Source organism: Vicia villosa, unplaced genomic scaffold (assembly GCF_029867415.1).
Source record: "Vicia villosa cultivar HV-30 ecotype Madison, WI unplaced genomic scaffold, Vvil1.0 ctg.000077F_1_1, whole genome shotgun sequence".
NCBI lineage: Eukaryota > Viridiplantae > Streptophyta > Magnoliopsida > Fabales > Fabaceae > Vicia > Vicia villosa.
In genome coordinates, this window is record NW_026705001.1 from 866,910 (window position 1) to 887,785 (window position 20,876).

Sequence of the window (20,876 nt, forward strand, 5' to 3'; positions counted from 1 at the left end):
AATATACCTTTTCATATTTCTATTTTATTTTATCACTTCAAAATTCAAATTCTCAAATTTATTTATTAATAAAATTTATATTTAAATACAATATTTAAAAAAAATTATATCATATTATAAAGTATTAAAATAAAATGTTAATAAATTTTAAACTATTATATCCGTTAATCTTTAGTTCTGTATTTAAATTATTATTTTTATAATATTTTTGTCACTTAAATTCTTTAACATATATATTTTTGTTATATTGTTAGATAATTGTTTCATTTATTCCTCATATATTTCTAATAATTATTAATATAGTGTTAAATATTATAGTTGGGTGCATATTAGATAAATAGTTTTAATTTTATAAATAATAGTATTTTTAATTGTGTTAGTTGAATATTATATTTTATTATTATTATTATTATTTTATTATTAGATGAATATTATATTAAAATTTATTATTTATATTATTATTATTAGTGGTTGTTGAATATTATATTATTATTATTTTAGTTATAAGTATAATAATTATTATTTTTATTATGTTTATTATTATTATAGTTATTATTATTATTATTATTTATTTATTTTCTATGTAGGGACAGACTTAGATTTATATTAAGTAGATAAGCATACCATATTTTCTTCATTATTAAATTAAAAAATTGGTAGAATTTTGTGAGGATGATACATAAGCATGAAGCTATGTGAAAATGACACGTAAGCAAATGCTAGGGTTTTTGTCTAGGATTGTCAGTATGACAACCTTTGATTTATATTAAACTAGATTTTGGCCCGTGCGTTGCACGGGTTTTATTATAATTTTTACCTGAATTTTATTAAAATCAAATAATATATTTATTAAGTATATTTAATTATAATAATATTATTAAACATACTTTAAAATTATATAAAATACAAAATAAAATTTTATAGTATGAGATATGTTAATAAATTATACATAAAAAATTTCAATTATATTTTTAAATTAGAAAGATATGTCATATTTATGTGAATAATACAATATTAAAAAATTGTTATATAAAATTATTTGTATGTATTATTTGTGATTAATCATTAAATTCATAATAAATATAAGAGTCAATCAATGTAAATTTCAATTTAGTGTTTAATCTATAATTTATAAAACCTAAGAATTTTTTATTCAATGTCAAGTCCAAAAAAAGTTTTAATTATATATTCTCTAAGAAAATTAATTATTTGAAATTATATTATATCTTACCATTTTGATTCATATTTTCATGATTTATTTATTTATTTATTATAGTGGAAGAAATATGTTGTGACTTGATTAATGGATTGGTTATTTAATAGAATATAGAAAGCTATTATTTATTATGGGGAAATGTATATCATTAATCAATTGAAAAACTTTATATAATCATCTCAATAAATTAAGGATAATGATGTATAGCACGAAGACACACCTTCTTCTCTCATCATTGCCACCCACCATTTCTAAAATTAAGAATTAACAAATATTAGTAGTAAATATAGAAATCAAGGCATACAAAAATAAGGAGTATGTAAATAAAATGTAAATATTGTGTTTGAGATGAAATAGCATAATAAGGAAATTATATGTGAGATTCAATGACATGAATTGTGATTGAGATGAAATAAGATAATACGGATCGATTATTTATAAAGGGAATGATAGAGAATAAGTGGGTGAGTGAGATTGGTTATGAAATAATACTGATGGAGAGTAATGACGTGGTTGATTTTTCTTAAAATAATTAATAGATTAAAAATGACTTTATGATAAGAAAACTGATAGTAATGGAGTTGTACGTTTTATTACAACTAATTAATAGATAAAAAGGAGTTATTATAAGAAAACTAAATGTCAATAATTATATTTCCAAACGAATGGAGTTATTGGACCATTTACGTAGCTATTATTATTATTTTAAATGCAATAATTATAATTGTCACACTAAATATTAAAATTTATTAATTGTAAAAATGATATATATATATATATATATATATATATGAGGAGGGATCAAATTACACCCGAAGAGTTACACCACGAGTTACACCCGTTCAATAACTACATCTCGAAATAATATTTTTTAAATTCAACCGTTGGATTGAAACATAATATCATATAGATCATTCCTATAAAGTTTGAGCTTAATCTATAATGATTTACTATGTCATTGAATAACATCAAAATTAACGTTATATGAAAGCTCATTTTGACGTTAATCTTTGGATATCTTGATGATATAGTAAATCATTATAGATTAAGCTCAAACTTTATAGGAATGATCTATATGATATTATGTTTCAATCCAACGGTTGAATTTAAAAAATATTATTTCGAGATGTAGTTATTGAACGGGTGTAACTCGTGGTGTAACTCTTCGGGTGTAATTTGATCCCTCCTCTATATATATATATATATATATATATTATCAAAACAGAAAATATATTTTTTTTTTGGTAACCAAAACATTATATATTTGAGTTATAGAATATTAGTATAAATGTTGAAGCAATTTAAAGAGAATATTTATAATACTTGAGTTATAGAATATTTAGAAAAACTAAGTAATTTAAAGTTTATATAAAAAAAATTATACTTTTAGTATTAAACAAAATACTTAAAAGAGAATAATTAAAAAAATAATTAAAAGAGAGTTAGGATTATAAGATATAATAATGTTAGTTGAATTTAATAGTGTTAATTAAAAAAATTGTATTATTATTATTTGATAATTATAATATAATTTTTTTAATTAACACTATTATACTTTTAATATTAAACAAAATACTTAAAAGAAAATAATTAAAAAAATAATTAAAAGAGAGTTAGGATTATAAGATATAATAATGTTAGTTGAATATAATAGTGTTAATTAAAAAAATTGTATTATTATTATTAAAAAAAATTTATTTTATTTTTATTTCCATTTTTATGATTATATATTTTTATAAATTTATTAAAAAAAATTAAGGATGATTAATAAAATATAACTATTGAAGGATTAGTAATAAAGTAGTAACTATTTATTAATATTATTATACTATTACTATTTGATGTTATTGCTAGAAAGATAATTTAATAATATTGTTAAAAATATAGTGGTTAGAATGGTGATTTTAATAATATTGTTAGAAAAATATAGTGGCTCATAAATATTGAAAATTCTAAAATTATGCCACATAAGCATTATAGTTAGAATTGTGTTCAAAGTTGCTATAATCATGCCACATAAGCATTAGGGTTAGGATGACAACCTTGCATTTAGATTAAGTAGATAGATTTAATAAAAAAAAAGGGTGTGTTTAAATCTTCAATAATAGAATCAAAATAATAGGGGCCTATTTTGGGTCTGAGTCCTTATATTTTACTTTCACGTTCAATAATATAATCAAAATTTCTTTCAATCTAACTCTTCCATCATCAAATAATCATGACCTGTTTGTTTCAGTTTTTTTAATGATTTTTATTATGTTATATATGTTATATATATATATATATATATATATATATTATTATATATATATATATATATATATATATATATATATATATTATTATAATTTACAATTTTTTTATTTAAAAGTTCAATTGAAAATTAAGTTTAAATAGTTATTCTAAAAATATTGTTTTAGGTTTAAATGTTTTTTAACAAATTAAATTTTATTTAAAATCATTTAATTTTAAATAATTTTTCATGCAAATCATTTTTGAAAGATAACTTTTTTTAAAAAGTTGTGTTTTCAACTATGTTTTGATTTTTAATAATAGATGTTTATGCTATAGAATGTCAAAATTAATTTTTCATTTTATAAAAAACAAATTTTAAAAAAACCTTTAATATTTTGAGAAACATTTTACAAAAATCATTTTTAAAAATAAAAACAAAATCTAATTTTTTAAAATTAAAACAAACATCCTCAATTTCAAACCTTACAAATCGTGGGGTTATTGAATTAATTAATGAACTCTTGTCATCAAAAGGAAAACAAAATCACATGTCAGGGCAAAGGCCATGAAATTGAATAGGGTGTAATAAAGTGAGAGAGATACAAAAGCATTAGAAAAATAACAAATTTGGAGAAAAAAGATGAACAAAATAACAATACGAGAGATTAGCGTAGAAACTCTAAAATCGGAGAAAAAAGTTCTCAGTTCTCATAATAACTAAAGTTCTCATGTGATACGTCCCATATATATATATATATATCCTAGGATTCTCTCTTGTTAGACGACAAGACTTTATCTAGAGGGGTGGTGAATAGATCCTGTATTTTAAAATTACAAGTTTTAAGGTTTTTGAAAAGAATTTATACTTTGGCTAGCGGAAGTTTTGCATTTAGATCAAAAGTCGTCTAAACCGAACAAGTTATTGGAATTCGGATACGCGCAACCATATATGGTATGGCAATAAGACCATCAATGTTAACAATTGAATTCTCAAACTAACCTTTCAACTAGTCATAAGCCAATCAATTTCCAACCAATTAAACATAACATAATAAAGTTTGTTGATACTCAAATTCTCTTAAAATCAAAGTGATTGCAAGACTATCAACATCTCTCGTTTGTGTTTTTTTTAAAGTGTGATTGTTTTCTCAAGTTTCATATAACCCCCACGAGACAATCTATGGGGGTACATTTTTGCCTTGTTTTTATTCCTACTTAACTTTTAACCTGTTATTAACATAGTGAAAAATATAAATGATTAGTATCTATAACTCATTGGCATAAAATTATCGGATAAATAAGACTAGTACTAACTTTGAATTCCTCAGAACGACGTTTCCTCGTAAAAGATTTCCATTGCTTCTTCGATATAAAACTATATCTTATCCATGGATGAGCAAGACCGGTCTTAGGCTTCTTAATGTAGTCAATCATGAGTTGTGCCTTAAACCTGTGTATGTTGATATGTTGTAAAGACGTGGTTGAGACGTGATGCATTACTATGACTAGTAATGATATTGTTATTGTCGTAGAATTCAACATTTGATTGATGAGGTTTAGTAGTTGTTGTGACGCGTTGTAGGTATTATGTATGTATGGATGTTGCATCATTGAGTCACATCCATTGCATTGTTTGAGACGACCCAAGTGGAAAATGTTTGAGACGGTCTAAATGGAAAATGTTTGAGACGGCCCAATGGAAATTGTTTGAGACGGGAGTTTTACTCCAAATGGTATCACATGCATTTTCTTAAGTCGAGTAACATTTGAATTGCATTTGAAATGTGTTTGAGTTGTTGGAATGATGGGATGTTTGTTGTGACGTGATGATGAGATGTTTGTTGTGATGTGATGAAATCATAATTGTGAATTTGAATATATTGTCGTAATTGATTAATAACATTGTCGTCGTGTTAGAAGTTGTTTTGTGATGAAAATTGTGGTAAGATGCTTTGTGACGAGAAGTGGTGAACTATGTATGATCCTTTCCTTTCTTTGAATATTATCATACGTTCCTTTATACTTTTTGATGTCTCACCCCATTTTGTTTGAATGTTATCCTTTCTTAGTAACGTGCAGATAACGACGTGGAGTAGTTATTTACCTTATAGCTCGAGCCGGTATGTTTATGCTCTGATACGTAGCACTCGGGGGATGTTTGCTTGTTTTGATTATGTTTTTATATCTTGCTGGATTTTGTTGTTGTTCTCTTTATTTTGAAACATGTTGGATATTGTGGCCATGTTGGCAAAGATGTTATGATTTGGATTATGTTGTTATTGAATTCCATTGCGATGTTATAACGTTGTTTGGATTTTGAATGACTAGCGATTATGATTTCCTCTGTTATATGTGTTATGTATATTATATATGAGCTTGCTTGAGATTTGTTTAAGTTGATAAATGCGACGCCTCGAATCATGATGTTGTTTTCAAGATTTTGCATTCTGATTTTCCTATTAATTGCAGGGTAGATTTGGGGTGTTACAACACCTCTTTGTGATATTTTAGATTGAGTATCCTATGTTTGAGTTTCATTTTCACAAGTATTTTTTGTTTTAGTTTCTTCGCTAGTATTTGAAGAACTCGACAAGGTTGACATCTATGTTGAAAAACAACAAGAACATTAACAATAAGAACATAAATAAAAACATAAAGAACAACCACAACATAAACAATAACAGCAACAATGGAAAATGAAGTTTACTGTAGATTCATGGATACAATATTTTACATACCTTAAACGTGATGACTAAATAAATGATGAAAATACTTTGTTGGTGTCGGTGTTGGTGTTGTCTTCCTTCCTTCCAATAATGATGTTGTTGTTGTTTTCCTTCTCAACGGTGACAACGGTGTTGGTGTATTTTTCTCCTCAACATCGATGATCGTGACAGTCTTGTCAACCTCCTCGACGATGATAACGAAATGACAAATACACAGTGAAGAATGGATAGTGAAGATACAAACTAGGGTGAATGATGTTGATAGGGTTGAAATCATGTATTGTTTCACATTATTGAACGTTAGAGTTATTTCCTCTAGTTTCTTTTTTTCAGTGGAAAAATAAATACTGAAGAGACTAGCTACCCAGAAGTCTAAAATCTTAATTAGATACCACCACGTTCAATACCTAAAACCGTTATGATATATTAATTGCATATGAAATTTCATAAAGAAGCACCAGAGTTTAATTTACCAATAAAATTTTTAAGTAAAAAATTAAAAAAAATCAAAACGGTGGAACGTACCAACCGTAGTCATAACCCTTTAAGTTTTTTATTTAAGAATAAATAAAAAAGAAATGGTGCGCCTTAACGTTAAAGGAATAACATATTTGAGTGCGCTGATGTTCGAAACTATGAAACCTTGATTGTATCACTACGGTTGGATCTTTAACCATTGTTATATTCTAATAATTCTTAATAAAAAAAATTTGTAGCGCGTTAGTTTATAGATGTCACCACGGTGTAGGACTGAACCGTGATGAGCATGGCGTTGTTGCATGCGTGTTTTGTAGTAGTGTTTGATCCCTAAGAAAATGATATCTCCTCTTTATGTGTCAACATCGACCATGACACATAGGATGAGTGGCTAGGTCGATAGCTGACTTATTATCTACAAACATCTTCATTTTCTTAGGTTCCATAATCTTGAGCTCTTCTAACAATATCTCTATCCATAGTGCTTGATATGTTGCATATGATGCAACCACATACTTAGCTTCAAATGATGACAAAGTGACAATGATTTTCTGCCTCAACCTCCAAGAGATCGGAGCGCCTCCTATCATGAATATTAAGCTTGCATTACTCTTCTTCTCGTCTTGATCTCCACAGAAATATGAATTAGTGTAACCACGTATTTCTCCATTTGTAATGGTATTCTTCTGCTCCGGCATCAACACACCATGATCAATCGTACCTTTGATGTATCTCAACACTCTCTTGACTGCTCTGAGATGACATTCTTGAAGTTTCTCCATGAATCTGCTCAACAATTCGACATTTTGACAACTATTCTGGTATTGTAAAGATACCTCAAGGATCCAATGATATGTTTATACATTAATGCACTTACGAACTTGTCATTTGTATCCTTTGTTCAAGTTTCTAATGGCGTGGCATCTGCATTATAGTTTCTTATCTTGAAATTTTTCAAGATATCTTGAGCATACTTCTTCTCGTGCAACAACACTCATTCACATGTGTCTTTGAACTCCATTCCTAAGAAATATGACAACTTCCCTAGGTCGAACATTTCAAATTCCTGCATTAGCTTCAACATGACTTTTCATATCTCTACTTCATCTGCCCTAGTGATCAACAAATTATCCACATATAAGCATAAACTTATTTGACTGACCTTATCTGCATTATGGACATATACTATCCAAGTTTAGAGACACACATTGTGAAATCTGCTTCGATTAGGAAGTTATCTATTCTCTTATACCAAGCCCTTGAGGCTTGTTTCAAGCCATATAGAGCCTTTCTCAACATGTACACCTTCTGCTTTTGCCGTTTGATTTAGAATCTGGGTTGTTGAGTGACATATGCCTATTCTTCCAATGGTCCAGTCAGAAATACTGAATTTACATCTAATTAATGTATCTTCCATCCTTTGTGTGCAACAGTTGACACAACAATCTTGATTGTCTCCAACCTTACAACAGATGTGTACACTTCATTGAAATCAATACGGGGTTTTTGCATAAAACCTTTCGCCATTAGTCTTGCCTTATGCTTGGAAATTTCAATATTTAGCCTTCGTTTTAACTTGTATATCCACTTCACATCAATTAGCTTCTTGCTATCTCTTTCGACAAGTTATTGGGTCTTATTCTTCTTGATTGCCATGAGTTCTTTTTTCACGGCTGCCAACCAATTCAAATCATTCATGGTTTAATCCAAATTAATTGGTTTTAATTCAACCATCATCATCACTTCTTCTATGAGATCACCATCTACATCAATTTCTTGATATGGAAATCTCTCATATCCATCCACCCTTGTCGACTCATACCAAAACCAAACACTTAGAGATTGACCTTTTCTTTGTTAGAGAAAAGGTTCTCGCTAAATAAGTGCAAGTTTTACATGTTCTTGACACTGACCACTGGGCTGATGTATTAACGAAACCTCTAGCTTCCACTGCCTTTCTCTCATTGAAGCACAATCTCAGGGTTGTGGCATCCCCATGAGTTTGTGAGGGGTATTAATGCAGTTAGTAAGTAAATAGCTATGTAACTGACACTTGTCAATTCCATGATTGTGACCTACTATAGAAAATCACCTCGTTACCTCTATAAGTAACAAGGTGCTACCTCATGTTACTAAAAAATCATCAATTGATAATAGAATTGTAAATTCAGTTAGAACAATGCAAAGTCTCACTCTCTCTTTAGATTCAATAACACTCATTTTTCTGATTTGTGTATGTAATTAAGAAAGATATAAAATATTTCTAAAATTAGACACTCATTGATAACAATGGTGTCAAAAGAAAATAAAAATATATATATTTTTATATTAAAAAAATAATGTCAATTTAAATATTCTAATCCAAATGTTAATTTGATGAATTTAAAATATAACTTACCTTTTTAAATGAAATAAAATTAAGACTTTTCACTAAGTATATAAAATATGCTTTTTTTTGGATATTTTTCAGTGAAAAAATAGAAATATTGATATTTAAAAATAAGAATTTTGTGTTTTAAATAAATATAATATTAACTAAAATAAAATAGTTATTTTTCTGACAGTGAAAAAAGTAGATATTTTGACATTTGAAAATATTTTTTAAATAATTATGAATAATTTTGACATTTGAAAATAATATTTTTAATAATTATGTTAATTCAATTTATTAGTTTATTTATGTTTAAAAAATAAAAAAGAAAAGAGAAAATTGAGAGAGAAAAAATTAAAATGAAAGTGAAAATATTAGAGAGGGAGAAAAGAAAAATGATAATTTGAAATGTGAAAGATTGAGGGACATGTGTTGCATTTTGATTTATTTGAAAATTGAATAAAATTGTTGAATTTTGATAAGACAATTTAGTCCTTTTTGCTTTATAAATTGTTGGAACAGAAAGAGTAATTTGGATAGAATGGTGAACTTCTTTTTTAATAACTTAATAGTAGATTGACTTAAATCGTCTCGTTAATCCAACACACTTAATAGTTTTGTAGAGATATCAAACTGCAAAGGCGCGAATTCGAATTCGCAAGATCTCACTTATTCATCTTTGAAATTTTAACCATAAGACCCCAAAATAAATGTTAAATATTAAAATTTTCTCAAAAGAAAAAGTAAAGTATCATAAATATTTTCTGTTTGTTTTGGAGCCATACATAAATTTTAAATGTGTAAGAAAGTCTTTCTTTTTCTTGTTTGTCACAAACTTCCACTCCCACCACATAAAAAAAAAAAAAAGTGAATGAAAATATGACTAAAAGAGAGAAAGCTTTTCTCACCATTCATCATCTATGGCTCTTCTTCCATCTTCTTCTTCTTATTCCCACAAATCTATCTATCATACCTCATCCAAACTCCTTCATCCCTACCTTCATCTTCCTCAATTCAACCCCATCACTCTTACTTCACCCTCTTTCAATCCACTAACTCACTCAAAGCAGCATATAAACCTCAAAACCAGCAACTCCAACAACCTCTTTGTTGTTTCATACAGGTATTACACACAAGAAGAAGATGAAGCTGAAGAAGAGCACAGCTTTGATGAAGCAGTGACTCTCTTTAATGGTGGAGAGTACTACAAATGTCATGACTACCTTGAATCCCTTTGGCACAATGCTGAAGAGCCATCAAGAACATTAATTCATGGCATATTGCAATGTGCTGTTGGGTTTCATCATCTATTCAATCAGGTTTTGAATATTACTCGCGTCTTTTTATTAGTTTCCATTTGTTCAGTAGATGATTTTATTTGGATTATATTGATGTGATGAATTTAGAATCACAAAGGAGCTATGATGGAGCTGGGAGAGGGACTATGTAAACTGAGAAAGATGGAATTCTCCAATGGACCGTTTCTTATGTTTGAGAAAGATATTTCAGAAGTTTTGGAATTTATCTACAAGACACAGATAGAGTTAGCTGCATGTGAGTAACTCGAACCTTGAAATGTAATATAGCGTGTATGATATTTGCTAGTTGTATCTAAATCTGTAGCAAAAGTGAAATGTGAATCTTGATATCACTTGTTTTAACTTGGATATGAGCAGGTAGCGATGATATTTGTGTTGCAATGGATCAATCAGAAAGATCCTACCAACTTATGGGAGAATACGCTGCAGGGAAGCGTGTATATGATCTAGAACTCGGTCGTGATGCATCGGTGTATATTGTGTTATGCCTTCAAGGGCCTAATGGTGCCACTGAAACCCCAAGGGTAAAGCTTCCCAGGCTTAATGCTACCTCAGAACATCTTATAGCCTATGAATACAAGTAAATACCAAATTTTATTTTAAAATTCAAAAACTACTTGCTGTATAAATTCTTAGGATTACATGCTGGGAAGAGTCTTCTTGAGCAAGTAAAAAAAACATTTAAATTTAAGACCAAACTCTATAAATACAAGCAATTACATTGGTTATCAATTGAGTTAGACCAACAAAACACAAGTGCGGATTAAAAGTTGAAGAATAATAACTAATGTCTTTATAAATGGCATCAATAATATGAACGTAGCTAGGAAGTTGAAAAGGTACGCAAAATGGTAGCATCAGCCTCATACAAAATTGCCGATTCAAATGAACGTAACCACTTCCTCTTGTTTTTCTGGCCACCAGGCCAATGATCTTACAAATAAGCAGGTATCATTCACCAATACAGCTTCAAGCTCACATATGAAGGCCAACTTGGTGGAGAGATTGAAAGATTTCTATGAACATACATCACGTCAGCTTTATGAAATAATCCAGATGTGGTTGAAATTGGAGAAAATCACCAATATTTATGATCAACTGAAATGAAAATTAACCATGAAAGACAACATTATTAATAGTAATATGTGTATATCCTGTTTCATGAGCAATTAGTCTGAGCAGCCTCCAATACATGGTATGAATAAACTGATAAACACATCATAACATGTCACAGAAACACATGTACATACTACAGGAGAGAGTACGGAACCTGAATATCCTTGTTTCCTCCTCAATAAGAAGCAGTATGATGTTTATATTTATTTACAGGCCCGGGGAGGTTCGGCAGCGAAAATATAGAAACTGCATTAAAATCTAAAACAGATATTAAGGTAGACATGTATTAGACCTCTTATTAGTTTAACATTATGAGACATAGCCAAGAGGTTCAAAGTGAATAATCTGAACCAAGGTTATCTTTGCTGATCCTACATATAACTTAAACTATGTAGAATCAACTGTTCTCTTCTTGCAAGAATAATTTTATAAGAAAAATATCTAAAATTAAAAGGATACAAAAAAATCAAGAAGGACACATCCTCCTGCATCTACCAACCATGGTAGATTTGGTCTGATATTTGACCAATCCAAGCTGCTCACAAGTATGCTGCATAAAAAGATAAAGTGCATGCTCATTAAATCCAAGTGATAATTTCACACCTTTGCTGTATTTTCAATTGACAAAAGTTACTTTGGTGCCGATACTTAAAACAGAGAAGATAATAGGAATTATGAAGCAGAAGCTTACCTTGCAACATAAGTAGCATTCCCGATTAAAGCAAAGAGAAACATCAAAGGATTCAGGCCCTACAGATCATAAAAGACTTCAAACTCTTCCCTCTAAGCATGAATAATGCTTCGTGCAACTAGAAATAAAATATCTTTTACTACTCTCATAAGGGTGAATCTGGTGAAGGGATTTACAGTTGCTAATGATAAACACAAACAGAATTTATAAATGATTGCAGCGTTAATAGTTAGAGCTTCTAACCTCAGCATGTCCCCTTCTGATCTGCAAAATCATTGAGATATGCATTAGTATACACAACCAGTTGAAGTGTGTGATCCAACAATGAATAGACTTATATCATGTAACCACGTACTAAGCTACTGGAAAGTAAATATATAACTCACATTTAACCAAATTTGAGGCATCCTTCCACTCAAATATAAAAATGTCATTGCCCATCCAAGGAAAGTCCCAATGCTACTGTTTCCTGATGCACCAGTTTCCAACAACTGATCGCCACTAACCTGCAGGAATTCATGACAAATAACGCAAAGAATATTTCATTTTATTTTTGCTTTAAAATGATTGAAAGTTTTAACATAAATAAAACAGTCATGAACGAATAATTCCCAAAGATCAAGTCGTTGGTCTTTGTTTTGGTTAAAAGATGTTTCGTAAAAGTACCAATGAAATAAAAAAATACATGATTTCGTCAACAGAATTATAAACATGCAGGTGAATATTCAAGTACAATGATCGATTTTTGCAACACATGTAACTGAGCTGTGACTTGTACCTGAAAAAGCTTTCTTCCAACATAAACCACAAATTGCTGTCTTGGGTTTGAGACCATGGGATTAATTCCTTTATCTAGTGATTTATAGAGATTGATAACACCAAAAAAACTTAATGTGGACACCTGAATAAAGCCTAGATGCAATTAGATTTAAATGCTAACAATGTCATAATCATATATGAAGTAGTAGTAGAACTAGATGTTTACCAAACATAGAGTAGACTTTATCTTCAAAGATGGGGCAGATTGTCTGGCAAAGGCTGAACCAAGCAAGTTCTCTTTGAGAGAATCTAGAAAAGGAGAATTAGGTGTCATTCTTTGGGCTAAGATGGATCCTGATGTTGGTGTATGAGTCTTGGTCAGAGATCTTGCTGACCTAATGAATTCAAAACATAAATGAGTAAACAAAGAACTATCTGAAATATTGAGAAAGCAAGGCTAACTAGATATCTTGTGTAGCTTTATGCTTATTCTCCTTGTATTACCACGAAAGAGGTCATCCACGCCAAGAAGCCCAACAGTATTAGAAAAGTAGCGAAGATGAAGAATTCATATTCTAGAATATTCTTGGACAGAGAAAGAGAGACGTCTTATTAGATTATAGTAGCAGTATCCATCTTATTAGTTAGAAAACTCTAGAAGGCTGTTATAACAACCTCATGCTGAGCTGTCACTGAGTCAGTTACACTCAGTTCAACTCAAGCATTCTATAAAACGCAAGCTAGCTATTCATTGTAACTAATCTTCACTTTTTCTGTTCAATTCAATAACAAATTTCTACTTCTTTCACTTCTAACAAACTAAAGATGAATATGCATTCATCATCTTTTTTTCTGTATTATAGTATCATGAGCCAATGATCCATCTCCGTGGCTTCCATTGAACCTGAACAATCTTCTCCACCAAAACTGAACAATCATCTCTCCTTTTCACATGGCTGCTCACTACTCTCTCAGATTCAGTTCTTCCTAGAGTTGTTAGATGCGTCCACGCACTTGAAATATGGACAGCCATAGATCAGTTACAAAGAACGCGGGTCTATGTGAAGTCGCCCTAACTTTGCTATGAACTCAAGTTTATCGAAAAAGGAGACCCCGCCATTGCGCAGTACCTAGGTCGCATTCAGTAGATGGCAGACATTCTTTAATCAATTGGAGATCCAATCTCACATCACGATCAGTTGGAGAGGATTCTCGGTGGACCTCCAACTGAATATCAAGCGCTAAGGTCTATCATTCAGGATCGTGATGATCCATGTCCAATGATTGTTGCTGAAACGATGCTTCTGTCACATGAAGTTAGGTTAGATATGGAAAATCGCACTCCAATTCATGAACCTCTATCTGTAAATGTTACTCAAGACCATACGACACCACTGCCTAACTCTGACTCGATAGCCTCTCAAGAAGCTCAGTCACAAATTACAAGTCAAGAGTCCTCACGGCAATTTGATGGATCCCGTGGTGTTGGTGGAGGTAGATTCAGTAACATTAGAGGTAATGGTGGTAAAAATGGAGGTAGGACTCGCATGCAGTGTCAGATTTGCTTCAAGATAGGACATGATGAAATAATTTTCTATCATCTTAACCTTCCTCTTCCAAGAAGATGGAGAGTGACATTGTTTTAATCATCTTAAGAAAGTGACATCAATTTAGTCCGTCAATAAATAAAAAATGGCATAAACTCAGCCCCTCAATCACAAGAAGTTGACATCAATTTAGTGCCCCAATAAGGAAATGAAAGTAATTTAGTCCTTAAATTCACAGTTTGTGCACAAAAGGATGTTTTTTATGTAAATTTCTATTATTGAGGGACTAATAATGTCACTTATTTTTCAGACTAAAGTGATGTCAATACAGAATTTCAAAGAAACAAGTGGATTATTAAACTTTTTTCTTTGTTTAAACACATTGAAGATAAATAAGTTTTGAACAGCTTTACAGAGAAAGGTTTATTACTGGTAGAATAATTCTCTTCCGGTAGATATGCTTGGAAGATGTGCTGGAAGAGGAATAGGAGAACTCAGAACAGCGCCTCTACTGAAATCATCAAATTCATGACTCTGTTCAGCATCACTGACTTTTGTTGGTGTCTCAACCTGCTTATTCATGCAATGATGGAATACAGATGAAAATATTGTATTACACAATTTGAGTTTACTGAATGTATCTCAGCATAGGGATACGAATTTGCACCTTGAGCTGTCTCTTGTATATGTAGCCAAAGTAAATGGATTGTGAACCAAGTGCTACAGTTACGAAGGTATACAGCTGCATATCAATACATCAGTAAAAATGTAACATCGTACAGTCTAATTGAGAAATGGAAATTCAGATAACAATAAAGATTTCCTAGGTAACATAACCCATCAGTCTTCAGCTAGAGTCCTTACCACTGCCATATATAACTGAGTTGGAAGCTGCATAAAGAAATAAAAGAAGTCAATACCAATTACGTATCGGCATATGTTACAAAGTCCAATATGAATACTGTAAAGGGGGTACTTGTTTGGAAGAATAAGCAAACTACTTCAATATTCAAGAAGACATTAGAGAGAGACACTCACTGTTGCAGGTTCCAGTATGCATCCAAATAGGTTGAATAGATCCCTGCAATACATAAATAAGCTGTATCAAAATAGTGAATGAAAATAGTAGACGAACGATTCTAGGAGACTAGAATAGACATGTGTATGTGAAGTGCAGCCGCAGATAGGATGAGACGCATCCCATCCAAGTCTTTACCATTTTCTAAACGGAATCAGATAAGAAAAGCGCAATCAGCCCTTAGAAAATCTTAATGAAAAGGTAACATACTAACATACCCAATAATCCATGTGATCAAGAAAGTGGCAGATAGACCATCAGTAGATTTGGCTTTGTAGTTTGTGATGATTTGAGGAATCTCAGCAACAACCCAAACAATAACACTTACTAAACCTAAGGTGAAAGAAGCTGTCTCCCTTCTACTGCTCATACGCTTTTTGGCTAATTCCAAACAATGCTGATTAGTATGACACCAATCTGAAAGGGTGAATCTCTCAAACACTCCCATTGCATCAAATGAACTGAAATCTACAACAAAAGCAGAGTCTTAATCCAAAATAACACCTAAGCACTTCAAAATGGAATGTACTAAGAATGTGGCAGAAGAAAACAAATTTGTCAATAGAGTAATACATATCACGTTATGGCAATAAGATATAAGTAATAATAATAATATAATAAAAAGGAATCTTGTGGTTCATTCATGTTGTGATTAACCTAAAAAGGGTGAATTAAAGAATTAAAATTGAATATTCAGAATACAATAATGCAGGAAGAACGTTCAATTCACGTTCATGGAAGGAAAATTGAAAAACACGAGCAATTTATTATAGATAGAGATTGAATGAATGAAAAACAACAACACATGGAAAGGAAAGGAGCAAAGTTTGGAGCTGCTACGCTCAAGTTGTTACATACATCATTGCATGCAGTTGCAGTCGCAATCTAAAGTGAAATGAACCCTTCATCGTTGTAGTTTGGCTGATTTTTCAATCATAGGTTATATTCTTCCGTAACTTTATAATTTTCATTTTTTTTTTCTTACTCTTTACACGGACAAAAAAATTAATAATTGTTTTTACTTTTTAGACAATAACTTTAATTTTATTTATAATCCTCTTAACTATTTATTATTTCAATTTTTTCTCTTCATAATAAATATTAAGGGTAATTTTGACAAAGGCTAAGAGGCATTTGAATAAACCGTGTGTCTTGTAAAGCACTACGGAGACTTTATTATATATAGAGAGATTACAGCTAATTACATAATATAGTCGATGTGGGACTATTCTATATACAAATATTCTTAACTCTATATTTACAAATATCAACACTCCCCCTCAAGCTTGAGCATATAAGTCAAATGCACCAAGCTTGCCACATATATAATTAGTTCTAGGACTTCGCAGGGATTTTGTAAACACATCTGCTAATTGATCATTGGAGTTGACAAAACTTGTAACAATTTCGCCTGATTCAATCTTCTCTCTGACAAAGTGACAATCTATCTCAATATGTTTGGTTCTTTCATGGAAGACTGGATTTGAAGCAATGTGCAATGCAGCTTGATTATCACAAATAAGTGTCATTGATCTTGCTTCTTCAATTTGAAGTTCTTTGAGTAACTGTTTTAACCAAATGAGTTCGCATGTTGCCATTGCCATGGCCCTATACTCTGCCTCGGCACTTAATCTTGCAACTACATTTTGTTTCTTACTTTTCCAGGATATAAGGTTTCCTCCAACAAGTACACAATACCCAGAAGTGGATCGTCTATCAATGGGTGACCCTGCCCAATCAGCATCAGAGTATCCAACTATCTGAGTATGTCCTTTATCTTCATACACGAGACCTTTTCCTGGAGCACACTTGATGTATCTCAGAATCCGGACAACAGCATCCATGTGTTCTTGGCAAGGAGAATTTAAGAACTGGCTTACCACACTAACTGCAAAAGAGATGTCCGGACGAGTGACTGTGAGATAATTCAACTTTCCAACCAATTTCCTATACCTTCCTGGATCAGATAGAGGCTCCCCCTGATTGGGTAGCAATTTGACACTTGGATCCATAGGAGTATCAGCTGGTTTAGCGTTCAACAACCCCGTTTCTTGCAAAATATCCATAGCATATTTCCGCTGGGATATCACCAAGCCATCTTTAGATTGGGCCACCTCAATTCCCAAGAAATAGCGGAGTTTACCAAGATCTTTTGTTTGAAATTGATTCGAGAGATGTTGTTTCAACTGGAGTATTCCTTGATGATCACTGCCAGTTATCACAATATCATCCACATATACAATAAGATAGATACACCCTTGGGCAGAGTGACGATAAAACACAGAGTGATCAGCTTCACTACGGACCATACTAAACTGTTGTACTACAGTGCTGAATCTGCCAAACCAAGCTCTCGGAGACTGTTTAAGACCATAAAGAGACCTGTGTAGCCTACAAACCATTTGTGAGGATGAACATGTCCTTATAAGTGGGGGCAATCCTCACCCTACAAGCCGGTTTTGTAGGGTTGAGTTAGGCCTAACCACACTTCTTAACATGGTATCAAGAGCCTCGTATAAGATCCGGTGGGCCACCTTCTATGGTTTCCGCTATCAGGCCACCCACCATTTATTTCCACGCTCCAGTTGTCTAGTCCTGGACGTGAGGGGGTGTGTTAAGAGTCCCACATCGGACAATATATGGCATGAACATGTCCTTATAAGTGGGGGCAATCCTCACCCTACAAGCCGGTTTTGTAGGGTTGAGTTAGGCTCAACCACACTTACTACTTTGAATTTTAAAAATGACAATTATAAAGAAACATAATTTTTTTCAAAAAGAGACAGTTAAAAAGGAATGAAGAGAGTAATATTTTCGGTCCCCTAGCCAACCTTTTGGTTCATTTTCTTCCATTATCTTTTAAAAAGACTAATTGAATCATTTATTTATTCAAACCATGTCCTGTTTGTCCTTTCTGTTAAATATGATAGTCAAAGTCACTTGTACTAATAAATTCATGTAACTTTGGAGTTGATGTGAAGATTAAGTTAATACAGGGTTGTAACGTTGGTTTGTTATTTCATTTTTTTTTATAATACAAAACCCTAATAGAGGAATGAGTCATGGAGACGATGATGAAAGTGTTAGAGAGAATGAGTGTTTAGGGAAATCAAAGGTGCGAAAATTGTTTTCTAGGGAACACGAGGGCGAAGGCGGAGGCACATTTGAAGATTTTGTTTTCAAATCGGCTAGTAATTTGTATACTCTTTCAAATTTAGGTTTAGGGTTTATCTTGTATATCTTTTATTAGGATTTTTCGTATTCAACTGGTATTTGTTTCAGTTGCAGTAGGATTTTTCGTTTTCAAAAGTTTAAGGTTTATAGGTTTTACATTTTATAGTTCTCAGTTTTAGGTTTTATGGTTTTATGTGTAGCTCAATGTGAGGTTTGGGTTTTAGAGTTATTCTGATATTTTGCCCCCTTTCTAATTATAATATTGCTGGACATAGGTAGTAATGGAAGAAGATTTGCTTTTGTTGATTCATCATGGTGGTTCATTTTCGAAAAATGAACTAAGAGTATATGAAGGAGGAACTGTGACAAAATTAAAAATTGATGTTGAAAGGTGGAGCTATTTTAATTTTGTGGGCATAGTGATGGAACTAGGTTATCAGGAAATATACACAATATGGTACAAGGACCCAATATTTTGAGTGATGACAAAGGTGCATTAGACATTGCAAATCTTTGTAAGGTACATTTGAGTGTGGATATTTATATACAACACGATGTGTCTGATTCTGAGTTTATGAGGGTCCTCTAGAGAAAGAAGAATTAAATCCTAAGAATATTATAAACCTTAAGGAGGGAGAACAATTGATTGCTAAACTTTATAAAGAAATAGCTAGAGAAGGTGAAAGACATAATGTGTGAAGAAGATATTCATCATCAGTCATAGTTTGGTTTTGATGAAGACAAAAACCTATCTTAGAAGAAAGATCAAAGAAGAAAAAGATTGGAATCAAAGCATCAAGATTTCCCGAGCTTTGGAATTAAAAAGATTGAATGATTGGTCAAGGTACTTTAATTGAAATTCAAATGTGATATAATCTTTAGATGCTCGAGAAACTTCATATCAATATGCACTAAAATTTTCCAATGATTCCTTTTGCATACTCTTTTATTTCATGGCTTTTAAAATCGAAAATTTCAAACTTGAACATAGTGTAATCGGTTATCATATTATGTCAACCAATTGAACTTTGGTTATGTCTTGAATATTTGTGAATTTTCAACATAGTGTAATCGATTACACAATTATCCAAACAGATTACACTAGTTCAAATCTGCATATTTTGTTAATGTTGCACATAGTGTGATCAGTTACATAATGATGCTAACCGATTAAACCAGTAGCAATTTTGAAAATTCCTGATTTTTCATAAACCTATTCATTCCGTTGATTAATCATACCTTTTCAGTAACATTTCCAATTGAATCATGTTATTTCTAAGCATTATCATTGCTTTGTAGAGGTATCATACACTCTATATAAGCAAGAAATTTTCAATTCCTAAGAGATACACTTGAGGACTCTAGTTTCCAAAAGCAATCATGATAAAGCAGTTGAAAATATAACTAAATGCACGAGGTGCATCTAAGGTGCAAATTCTCTATGACAATGATGTCACATTGCAACTTTTCACTTTAGTCATGAAGCGACTGACGAAAAAGACAAAAAACGACAAAGCCCTTACCCTAGAGAACTGTTGAAAGTATTTGTGGGTAAATATTTTCTGTAATATATCGTATCCACAGGGATTGGTTAATATCACTGTCGTTCTATAGTTGTTTATTTTGAGTTAGGAAATTTGGTTTGGTTTGTTTTATACTTCTAATAATATCAAAAGCAAATAATAAAATAAAAGTAAGTAAAGGACTTTGTGTTAACAAATAAAGAAAGAGGTTGAGCCTTTAGGGTTCATCAACCTAATCCTATACAATTATCAATTAATTCCCAATAGAACAATCCTTTGAATCACTATCTTCACTTATCCTCAAATAAGATTCCATGTCTGCAAATCAAATTAGATAAACTTTTACCGGTATGAGATTCGATCTCTCCAAATATCAATATCGATAATAGTGATTAAGAACGATAATTATGAAAACCCAATTCCAATTCCATCTCTGCAAATTACAATTGAATCAATATAGTAACCTAGGGCAAAAGTTAAATCCTTTCTTTCGATCAAAGATTCAACGATAATTTAAGAATAAAAACAAGGTTTCTTATTGATAATGAATTCAAATAATTGTTCACAGGAATTAATCAATGGTAATGTATAATCATAGGTTAACTACTACCTTAGACTCAACAAGAGGGATTTAGCTCTCCATA

At 31.2% G+C, this 20,876-nt stretch overlaps 3 protein-coding genes across 3 annotated transcripts; 1 reads left to right on the forward strand and 2 right to left on the reverse strand.

The window, feature by feature from the left end:
- Positions 1-7,013: 7,013 nt before the first annotated feature.
- LOC131623750 (secreted RxLR effector protein 161-like) lies at positions 7,014-7,436 on the reverse strand. The gene has a single exon (XM_058894773.1). It carries the CDS (start codon positions 7,434-7,436, stop codon positions 7,014-7,016), a length of 423 nt encoding a protein of 140 aa, XP_058750756.1.
- Positions 7,437-9,892: 2,456 nt separating this feature from the next.
- LOC131623706 (uncharacterized) lies at positions 9,893-11,072 on the forward strand. The gene is made up of 3 exons (XM_058894722.1): positions 9,893-10,344; positions 10,432-10,579; positions 10,702-11,072. The coding sequence occupies exons 1-3, from the start codon at positions 9,946-9,948 to the stop codon at positions 10,926-10,928; spliced, it is 774 nt and encodes a 257-aa protein (XP_058750705.1). The 5' UTR covers positions 9,893-9,945; the 3' UTR covers positions 10,929-11,072.
- A 240-nt stretch (positions 11,073-11,312) lies between these two features.
- LOC131623705 (probable vacuolar amino acid transporter YPQ2) lies at positions 11,313-16,504 on the reverse strand. The gene is made up of 14 exons (XM_058894721.1): positions 16,394-16,504; positions 15,754-16,003; positions 15,496-15,538; positions 15,322-15,348; positions 15,125-15,199; positions 14,888-15,027; positions 13,137-13,305; positions 12,930-13,052; positions 12,538-12,657; positions 12,395-12,415; positions 12,152-12,210; positions 11,920-12,010; positions 11,615-11,718; positions 11,313-11,442 (listed from the first exon to the last, which is right to left on the reverse strand). Exons 2-13 carry the CDS (start codon positions 15,981-15,983, stop codon positions 11,668-11,670), a joined length of 1,149 nt encoding a protein of 382 aa, XP_058750704.1. The 5' UTR covers positions 15,984-16,003; positions 16,394-16,504; the 3' UTR covers positions 11,313-11,442; positions 11,615-11,667.
- Between the last annotated feature and the right edge of the window lie 4,372 nt (positions 16,505-20,876).